The sequence below is a fragment of the Sinocyclocheilus grahami genome, unplaced genomic scaffold, assembly GCF_001515645.1.
Source record: "Sinocyclocheilus grahami isolate Dianchi unplaced genomic scaffold, SAMN03320097.WGS_v1.1 scaffold605.1, whole genome shotgun sequence".
Taxonomy (NCBI): Eukaryota; Metazoa; Chordata; class Actinopteri; order Cypriniformes; family Cyprinidae; genus Sinocyclocheilus; species Sinocyclocheilus grahami.
This window is the reverse complement of record NW_015505784.1, coordinates 116,378-127,986: the sequence shown is the minus strand read 5'-3', so window position 1 is coordinate 127,986 and position 11,609 is coordinate 116,378. Positions and strand designations below refer to the sequence as shown.

General features: G+C 36.6%; 1 protein-coding gene across 1 annotated transcript in view; it reads right to left on the bottom strand.

Moving 5' to 3' along the window:
- Positions 1-4,895: 4,895 nt before the first annotated feature.
- LOC107557496 (histone deacetylase 8-like) overlaps positions 4,896-11,609 on the bottom strand; it is a 26,278-nt gene continuing 19,564 nt past the window's right edge. The window contains exon 11 of the mRNA XM_016240928.1: positions 4,896-5,545. Coding sequence (XP_016096414.1) covers positions 5,523-5,545 — 23 coding nt within the window. The 3' untranslated portion in view covers positions 4,896-5,522. The remainder of the gene's footprint in view (positions 5,546-11,609) is intronic.

Genomic DNA, 11,609 nt, shown 5'->3' with positions numbered 1-11,609 from the left:
TGATCCTGGAATAACATTACATCCTTGTTGATCCTGGAATAACATTCCAATTAACCAATCAGAATTGAGGGATAACTTTTCAGGAAATATCTGTTCAGGAACATGTTGTACTTTCATGTGTCACCTTCGTTGTCTAGTGCAGGTTCTGACTGTAACTGATCGGTTACAATGTTATTAAAAAAAAAAAAAAACTTTTCTCCGAGTTTATATTTTCACACTCCTGATAATATGAGCTTATTTGTTACCAATTTGAAATTATATTTTAATAGTAAATACTACTTGGGTTTTATTTATTTGATTTTGGTCAACAGTTGTTCATCTTAAATCATGCATTTCTTTTGTCAAATGTGGGATTCAGTTAAAGTGTTTTATTGGAAAGAAAAAGACGATATGTTGTGCTTTGTATCTTTATTTTCCTCACATTCAGAAAAAAAAAACAGAAAAGTACACACTTTTAAATATAATAGGCAATAGCTCTCTTATGTAGAAAAATAAATGGATAGAAGAAAAAAGTGCTAAACAAAAATCTTTGATTTAGTTTCAGTAAGTCACAAATTTCAAAAACAAGGGGGGAAAATCTGAGACAAAATATCTGACAGAAAGTCCTCTTTCAATGGGTAAATTTAATGATTTTTTTAAACATGTAAAATGTGTAACATGTGTTTTTGTAGAAGGCCTGCACAGATCTACATTACAATGAACTTACTTTATTCATACAGCCTACAAGACCAACAAAAAGGGAAAAAATGAGAAAGAGACTGAAGCTTAAAAAAAACATCTGTGTCCATCATAAAGTACACAATTTTCTGTGAAATCGGTCAACTCCAACTGGCTCGGAGTTCAGCAACTTGCATTGACTCCTTCAAACTGCAAATATGGGCAAAAATCATGCGTATGTGTATTCCAGCCTTAAATTATAAAGATTTGTGGGTGAACTATGCCTTTAACTGAGATCACAAGGCAAGAGTTTATCAATGGATCAGAAGGGCATCAAGTCATATGACTTTCCAAGACTATTGTAGAGATGAACCATTCATAATCCCTCAGATGTGGGGTTAATTATGAAGTACGTGACAGCATCCTGTGACTCCATATCCTCCTGCGTCTCACATGTGCTCGCACACACGGAGGACAAGTAATGAGGCACTTAATCATATGTGCTGCTCCACTCTCCTCAATCCCCACTTAAACCCATTCTTTTGGGGGAAGGCATAATTGCTGAAAGCTGGCATGCAGCTGCAATGGACCTCCAGCAAAGAGCAGCACACAGGCTCATCTCAGACATTGACAGCTGTAGGGCATTCATCTCGAGATCTTTGTGTTTAGCTCATTGTATTCATTATCCATCGCCTGGAAGCGGTCACATATAACACGATGAAGCCTACAACTTAATTAGACCAAGACAAATGTAAACCCGAACTTTGCGGTTATCTGCAAACCCTAACTTTAATATTGGACTAGTCTGTTTTGTTGGTGGACTATTCAATGAGTCCTGTGAAAAAACATCGTAAAAGATGTGTTGATCTAGTTACATTAGATATATAATTTTAAAAGCGATCATAGAAATTGATCATCTTTTTTCAGTGTCAATCTTGTGTCACATTCTGTGTGGTGCAGTACATATAACTGCTCATTGCCTATACTATCACTAGCCAGTGAGATGCTGTGTTAGTTAGTGTCAGTTAAACAGTCAATTATGACACAAACAAGATTAAAACATTAGTTGGTGACATTCAACTGATTTAAATACAGCTGAATTACAACCAGAGACTGGATTAGACCCAATAATTGGGTCATAAATATCCAAGAGTGGATGTGGAATTTGTAGTAAATTCTATAAACAAAAACTATCAAATCTAGTTTTATAGACACATTTCAGAATAATTATTATCACGCGTCATTTAAACAACAGCAAAAAGCGTTGAAATAATACAGTTTAAAAGTTATTTAAATGTTGGAATTTGCATAATGGAAATATATGAAAGTAAAAAAAAAAAAACAGTAAAACTGAAATTGTTTATGATAACTTACCTTTACAGGAGAAATGGTCAACTTGCGTTCTTGTTGCGAATCCAGTATGACTAAAGAGCAAGAATTTGTATAATTTAGGAAAAGTTAATGCGCTAAAGATGCACTGCATCAAAATAAAGCCGTTGAAATAAGGTGCTGTTGTATTTGGCAAAGACAGATATTAAGTCGACTCTGGACATGAAGTTGGAGAAATGTTCCCCGTCCTGTTGCAGGAGAGCACCCTCAATGAACTGTTACTGAATCAAAGGCATTAGCCTAAATACACACACCCGACGCTCTCAAGAGGGATCCGAGTCCGCTCGAAAACATGACATGGAGCATCTGCGAGACTGACTGGTGAAGGATAAGCGGGTCATTTAAAATTACAACATTTGACGGATTACTTGACTCCAGAATTAATATCCTGTCATAATTTACTCATTTTTACCCATATTTTTCTTCTTTAATATACCAACGATCAGTGTTGGGGGTAACGCATAACGCGAGTTACGTAATCAGATTACTTTTTCAAGTAACTAGTAAAGTAACGCATTACTTTTTAATTTACAAGAGAATGTCTGAGTTACTTTTTCAAATAAGTAACGCCAGTTACTTTTTTCCCCAATTTATTGATTGACAGCTCTCCTGTCCCCATGTTGCTGTAGTTCTAAAATAAATATGAATATGCATTAATTCATCTCACTCACACACAAAAAAAAAAGATTCAGTATTCCTCAAAATTAATAAAAATAATGCAACTCAGAATATGATGCAAACCTGCAATAATTAAATGTTAAACAACACAAATATAGGCCTATTTTATGTATTTAATCCCATTCTATTAACCAATGTCTTCGCTTCTGACCTTCGATGATCCAGTTCAAGCGTACTAATAAGCAAAAATGACTCTAGACAAACATTTGTGTGTTTTTTTCATTGCTGAAGTGTGTTGAAATTTCTTCTTCTGCATTCTACTGTACGGACGTAAATTTACTTTCCCTTCAGCCTGAGGCTTATTCATTTCACTTTTGGTGTGAAAAGGCTTTTATATTTGCCAAAAATATAACTTTTTTTTTTTTCAAAACAAACAAGCAAGCCCTGTCCAGATTTTAAAAGTAACGAAAAAATAACGTAATGCATTACTTTCCATAAAAAGTAACTAAGTACCGTAATTATTGACTTTTTTATGGAGTAACGCAATATTGTAATGCATTACTTTAAAAAGTAACTTTCCCCAACACTGCCAACGATACAAACTACTATAGGCTCCGTGTGCTGGAGTGGAGTTTTATCCGCGTTTTCTGTTCACCCTTATACAGTCACTTAATAATTATCTTTCATAGACACACCACAGACAGTACAAATATCGCTGAGACAATTAGTCCTGATTGAGTCGTAGATTTTCTAAACACAATACATGGTAATCACGCAAATGTATGTTTTGAAGTTCTTTTTGACCAAAATGCTGCTGCTGCAAAATGTAGAACTAAACGGACAAAACGAGAATTTGTCACGTGTCATTCTCCACTGAATCAGAGATTAAACTGAACCGCATCGATTAAAAAACCTGTTCCGACCGAAACCGGTGTAAGCTGTCTAACAAGACTTGAGCTGCTCATCTCAATATTGATTAAAGGAGAGACGCAGGCAAACGGCTGCTTTCTTTTCCGTTTAAACGGGTTTAAAGACCGCATCTGCCGTCATTCATGAAGACACTTCACATGTAGATGAGGAGGGAAGTGACTGGTGAAGGAGCAGGGCTTGCTCCACTCCTGTGGGAAACGTTATGCAAATGAAGACAAACGGTTTTGACATGCCCTTTGTTTGTCACAACTCGAGAGCTAATGTCATGAAGGCCACTTTTGTATAGAAGAATGGGTCACACTCCTCAAATACTTCATTTCAGTCCAGTGCTGCTGACAAAAACTCTGTACAAATCTGTTTGGAGTGAAAGGTTGAACACGTCGTCAGGGAAGACAGACGAACACTTTGCATAAAATTCGTTGGGATGTCAAACACAGCCTACCACTAGATGAGCAGGTGCCACTTCCATTAGGAACGTCTTCTAGTCCGGGTAGATGATCAACAACCTTTTCAGGCGGTTTACTAGTCAATTACAAATATATAAAGTTGAATCCTTTCCTTTCCTTTCCAAATTCCTCAGAAAATGTCAAACATGGTTTTCAAGGTTGTATGTAGTTTTTCAGATATCATTATTTTGAAACAATTTTTATTTTACAGGGAATTTACATTTTTTTCAAACGTTATGAATTTTAATTCGAAAATTAAAAACATAGGAGAGCTGTATTCTGTCGTTTTGTGTATGTATTGCGATTTGAATAACCTAATCGATCTGGACAGAAAAGTCAATAAATAAAATTGGTATCATGTTATTTGACTCAAAATACAGCTGCAAGTATTCCCCCCCCCCCCCCTTATTTATTTAGTCTTTCAAAAGCAACCTGCTCCAGAAAACGCAAGAGGACAAATCAAAAGCAGGATCGTGAAGTATTGAGACTGTTAGGGTTTTAATAGGGCGAGTCACTGAAAATCAGTCCCTTCTCTCGGTTTAATTCTGCAAGTTTTACAGCGCTCTTCTGGTAGCATGGATCGGTTTATTGGGCTAAAATGCAATAAGCCCGCATCTCTCGAAGCTAATAAAGCACTTAATGAATCACACTTGGTGTGCCATTCAGAGAAACCTCTGCAACCTAGAAATCCATAAAGATCATGCTGAAAAGAACAGGACTTCCCCTAGTGAAACACAAGGACAACACTCACTGGAAGAAAAAGCCACACAATTTATTTTTTGTATTTTAATATATAACAGAAAAGCATTTATACAAAAATTTTAAGTTGACAGGCAACTTGAAAACATTTGCCATTTTTGACTCACTCGTCAGACGAGAAAATAAACATTGTGGTAAAAAGCATGCCATAGGCAACATAAAACAGTTCATGAAGCCAACATGACTTGGAATTTGGTCAGTCGGCCTATTCAATTTCACTTATGCAGTCTGCCTATTAAATTTCACTGCAAGATATTGCAGTTAAAAGTTATAAAAGATGGTTTCATTAAGGGGGATGAAGCCAAACTGTAAAGATCTCAGTGACTTGCCCTGTGCATCTAAACCATGGTTCGACATGTTTCTGGGATGCATCTTTGACAAGACAATATCTCACTTTCAAATGATCCCATATAGTTAAAACAGAAAAAAAGGTTATCTGTGACATACTGCACGCACAACATGTTGCATTCACACTGAATTTCACCTGAAAATGGCTTTGGATATCTGTAAAAAAAAGTACACCCATTAAATATTTGCCCCTGATCCAACATTGACTAAAACCGTTCAAATGTGGCAACACTGGCCCATCTCTGCATTTACATTTTTTTTCCCTGGAAACATTCAAGTAATGTTTTCTAAGCTCCCCTCTGGCGATGGCTCCGACATATTGTCTTCATTAGAGGAGCAGGGCCTGATTTGGAAACATGAGCTGGGAGCCCACTGCTAAACTACATTCTTCAGATTCCCTGTAAACAAGCAGGAGATAGAGAGGGGTAAAGACAATTCTTAAAAATGGGTCAAAATGAATTACAGAAAACATATTGAGCAATATTAATACAGTGATAGAGACATGTGGTGTAATGAATGGAACTGTGAAAAATGTACAAATGAAATTAGTGCTGGCCAACCTAAATATATACAAAAACCTGCTGTGTCCACCTGAACGTCTGCACAAGAACCTACCACACTTTAATGTCACAATGACACAAACTGAAACAAAGCAGCGAGGTTGCAAATCTGGAAAAAACAGGATTTCCTATGACGTCTCTTACGGAAGCACAAGCTATTCAAATATTTCTAAATCTAAATCAATTTACATGGATTTACAAACCGCAATTTGCATTGGAATTGTGCCTGCCATTCACACTAGCTGAGCTGAAAAAGGACGTCTCCTTTGTTCTCTCCAGCTGGTTGGCAAATTAATTTGAATTTAAGGCTCTAAAGGAAATCCTGGTTTAAAAAAAGGAATCAATAGGAATCCATACTTTACAAAGCAAGCTTTATAATCATTTTAAAAAATGTCATTTAACCTCATTTTTAAAATTTGATCGGCAATAAGGCCACAGTTTGTCATGAAATGTAGCTGAAGTCATGGCTCCTACAAAATTGTTGAGAAAAAGCATTCCCTCATTTTCAGAGATTTAATCGGAAGGCATACATCTACAGTGACATTTTAACACTATTTTTAAGCACAACATGTTCCTCTTACTTTGAAGGTTGCGGTTCCGAAGGCCTTGGAACTAATTATCTTCAATTCTCATTTGAAATGAGCAAGCTTTTCTTTTCCTAAACCTCGAGTGGTTTCACATTAAGGAAACCGTAAACGTTTATGAATCTATTTACATGCAGAATTTAGCAGATGTCCGATGATCTCCCATCTCCATCTTTCCGGCCTACACATGCATGCTCTTTTCAAATATGACTGTTTTCAGGGACGTAATCAACAAAAATGTCCAGTTTGTGTAGTCGTCTACAACATGCACAAACGATATGGTCTCTATTAACATCCACTGTTTAAAATTATATGGCATTCAACATGAATTTGATCAACTCAGCAGTATGTGCTGATCAGAACCACTGAAAACAACCATGTATGGTGTTCACTCGTTTTTGCCCCTCTTTCGCTCAGCATTTTATAATGCAAGGCTGAGTGTCGGAAATCTTACCCAGATGTGCTTGGAAACTCCAGTAATGTGTAACAACTGCAAGCCTCTCTTTAAATTACCTGCATTAATCAATCGCAGTTCTTCACAGAGAAATGGTTGTGCATATTATCAGAATGCATGCCATATTATGCATGCTTGGGAAGGTCAGACACACAGATTTCAGGTAACTCTCATCACACAGGTTGGCACTCGTCTTGCATTTGCTTCCCTCATCTGCATGATTTCCTTTCCCTCATAAACATGGCGCTTATGTGACATACATAAGACTGTAAACAACCACTGACCACTACAGAAAAATCCTAATTAAACAGTTTAATTGATGTGAGCTGTTCACTTGAAAGCTGAGGCACATGGGGCTGAGCGAGCTTGTTGAAAAACGATATGGGAGTCTTTAGAAAACCCTGCACTTCAATGGTGTAATTTAGTGCCTAATAAAACCTCATCACAAACAATTACTTCCTCTTAATATAAACCCAACCATCTGACATCTATTGACCAGTGTGCTACACTCTCCTGACTATCCAAACAACAACTACAGTCAATTACCACAAAATACCTGGCATACAAATAGTGCCAGCCTACTTCAAACCACTGGCCAGGTATAACACCACATTCAATTCACCTGGCACATAGAAGTCTCATTGAATTTGTATAGTAAACTAACTTCCTTCCTTCCTTCCTACCTACCAACCTACCAACCTACCTATAAATGAGCCAAAGCAACCCAATTGCTATACATTTTGTCCTAACTTAATTTCATTGTTCAATGAACTTAAAATATATATACAAATAGATTAAAAAGTGTACTCAATCCATTTGTGTTGGGACTTAATCAATCTTTCTGTTGCACTAACTGAAACTTTGCAGTGTTATTTTTAAAATTAAGATAAAATAGATGTTTTCAATTTTTTATGTATTCTAAATTGTAATTTATTCCTGTGATGGCAAAGTCAGTGTCACATGATTCTTCAGAAATCCTTCAAATTTGTTGACTTGGTGCGCAAGAAACATTTAAAAAAATTATTTTCAATTATGTTGAAAATGGATGTTCCGATTAAATCATGATACTTTTTTTCAGGATTCTTTGCTGAATAGAAAGTTCAAAATAACAGCATTTATTTGAAATACACTTTTTTTTGTAACATAAAACTCTGCCAATTTTGATTAATTTAATGCATCCTTAGTGAATTAAACTATTACCTTCTTCTTCTTCAAAAAAAATCTTCCTGACCCCAAACTTTTGAACGGTTGGAATACAGATAGAGACTTGTCTTTGTACACATTTGATTGCAGGAATGTACTCTGGATACCTTACATAAGATGTGCCACGTACAAGTAAAATGACAGACAGATAATTGCTCCATCAAAACGTATTTTAAACTAAAAATACCCAAAAACAATTATATCTCAGACATAGTTAGAGGTTTTGCATAGCACATTTTTAACATATCACACGTAAATTGTGTGTTTCAACATGGCAGAACAGATGCCACTTAAAAGTCATATATGCCCATATAAACAGGCACTCGTCTTGCATTTGCTTCCCTCATCTGCATGATTTCCTTTCCCTCATAAACATGGCGCTTATGTGACATACATAAGACTGTAAACAACCACTGACCACTACAGAAAAATCCTAATTAAACAGTTTAATTGATGTGAGCTGTTCACTTGAAAGCTGAGGCACATGGGGCTGAGCGAGCTTGTTGAAAAACGATATGGGAGTCTTTAGAAAACCCTGCACTTCAATGGTGTAATTTAGTGCCTAATAAAACCTCATCACAAACAATTACTTCCTCTTAATATAAACCCAACCATCTGACATCTATTGACCAGTGTGCTACACTCTCCTGACTATCCAAACAACAACTACAGTCAATTACCACAAAATACCTGGCATACAAATAGTGCCAGCCTACTTCAAACCACTGGCCAGGTATAACACCACATTCAATTCACCTGGCACATAGAAGTCTCATTGAATTTGTATAGTAAACTAACTTCCTTCCTTCCTTCCTACCTACCAACCTACCTATAAATGAGCCAAAGCAACCCAATTGCTATACATTTTGTCCTAACTTAATTTCATTGTTCAATGAACTTAAAATATATATACAAATAGATTAAAAAGTGTACTCAATCCATTTGTGTTGGGACTTAATCAATCTTTCTGTTGCACTAACTGAAACTTTGCAGTGTTATTTTTAAAATTAAGATAAAATAGATGTTTTCAATTTTTTATGTATTCTAAATTGTAATTTATTCCTGTGATGGCAAAGTCAGTGTCACATGATTCTTCAGAAATCCTTCAAATTTGTTGACTTGGTGCGCAAGAAACATTTAAAAAAATTATTTTCAATTATGTTGAAAATGGATGTTCCGATTAAATCATGATACTTTTTTTCAGGATTCTTTGCTGAATAGAAAGTTCAAAATAACAGCATTTATTTGAAATACACTTTTTTTTGTAACATAAAACTCTGCCAATTTTGATTAATTTAATGCATCCTTAGTGAATTAAACTATTACCTTCTTCTTCAAAAAAAAAATCTTCCTGACCCCAAACTTTTGAACGGTTGGAATACAGATAGAGACTTGTCTTTGTACACATTTGATTGCAGGAATCTACTCTGGATACCTTACATAAGATGTGCCACGTACAAGTAAAATGACAGACAGATAATTGCTCCATCAAAACGTATTTTAAACTAAAAATACCCAAAAACAATTATATCTCAGACATAGTTAGAGGTTTTGCATAGCACATTTTTAACATATCACACGTAAATTGTGTGTTTCAACATGGCAGAACAGATGCCACTTAAAAGTCATATATGCCCATATAAACACATCGGTTAACCTAAAGAAGCCGCACAGAATCAAAGTAGAGGAGTTTGTCAGTTCTCAGAAAACTGAGGATGTGATGTGATGCCTGCAGCACTGGACACTTAATGTAGTTCCACTGCGGTCATTTCGAAAGCTGATCTCTGTACACTATTTCACTGTCTGATGACCCTCTCTAAACAGAAGACCCCTAAAAGCCAAAATGATCTGGAATCTGTGCCCATGTGTGATATAGCAGTCTTAAGAGATGGGTGGAAAGCCTAAATTGGAAGTTGAACCGTCTGCGCCTTAAGCCCTTTTTAATTATTACCTAGAGCTGCGGGACAGAGCGAACACACAGCACATGCTACACATACCGCATGGGCACAGAAAATAAGCATGTTTGCATATTTGTCATGTACTGTTTAAGGAATAGGCAAAACTCTCTCATTGCAAAAATAAATAAACAATTCCGGCAAAAAGGAGTAAAAGTAATGCTTGTTGATGAATATATCTTCTGAAAAATTGATAAAAAAACAAATTATTTAGTATTATACGATTAAAATGTGTGTTTTCATACAAAGAAAACCTTTCCCTGCACCATAGCTCTTAAATCTCTTTCAGACTTAAGGTATGGCCACATTAGCCACATTTCAGTAAAATTTCACCAAAAAAAAGCTCCACTGTTTATTGCATATAGTGTAACGATGCATGAAGCACCACTCGCAGTAAAGTCAATTTCAAACTAAGCAGCTTTCTGTTGGTCAATCGGGCGAAGATCAACTCATACACAAGTGAAATCTACATGGGGAGCTTTTTTGCCCTCACAAGAAACTCCCAATCACACAGATTCCCATTTAAATGACTGGATATCGGCCATAAATTTGGCCAAACAATGTTTGTGTGTGACTTTGTGACCACAGCTGCAAACGCACCTGCAACTACTATTCATTTATTGCACAAAAGCAACAAGAACAATATAAAATAAAAACGATTAACAGGCGCAAGCATAGGCAGAGTTTCTATTTATAACACGTGTTTGCAGCGTTGAGCAATGTAGCCAATCACAGACATATCTGTTGATTTCTGGAACACAGTTGCCAATCAGAGGTGCTTAAAGGGGTCCTATTAAGCTAACCTAGTGTGTTAAAATCTGTTCAGATTTTAAAAGTTGTGTAGTGTATTCTAGCCTTAAGATGAAGTGAATGTCAGAAATGAGGCTGTCAGTTTTCAGACTGTACTGATTGCTTCCTCATACGATGAGGTGGTGACCTTCAGCTCTGCAGCAAAGATGCCAGCTCTCAAGAAGAGTAAGTGGAGAAGACGTTAACCAGAGCAGGGGCCGGACCGAGAGATCAATAAGATGTAAATGGGGAGAGAAATGTTTAGTCGCAATTGAAACGCCAGTAAGTAGACTAAAGCTAAGGTGGAGCAGATGTGACTGTCCGTTTCTTCAGCTTGTTGATGAGCATTTAAACTCAAGGGCTGCACAAAAGTCAAGGGTGGTAAACAGGTCAACTTCGACCCATAAGGAGCTAGGTGATAAGAACAGGGGACCACAAACCGCCACTCATATCTCTCTCATAAACATCAGTGGTTTAGAGGGGTGAACACTCATTCCTTTAAAGAGATAGTTCACCCAAAGATGAACATTCAGTCATTATTTACTCATGACTCAAGATTTTATCCATACTATGGAAGTCAGTGGGATCCACTGTTGTTTTTGACCCTTTTTGACTTTACTGTATGGCCAAAACAGTTCATTCAAAATATATTTTTGGGTGAACTACTCGTTTAAAGGGGTCATATGATGCGATTAAAATTGTTCCTTTCTCTTTGGAGTGTTACAAGCTCTTGGTGCATAAAGAAGATCTGTAAAGTTGCAAAGACTAAAGTCTCAAATCCAAAGAGATATTCCTTATAAAAGTTAAGAGTCAGCCACACCTACCTAAAACGGCTCGTTCTAACTCGACCAAATCGCCGGCCGCGCCGTTCTCAAGCCCGCCAGCCCACCAGCCTCTGCTCACTCTAGCCCTACGGC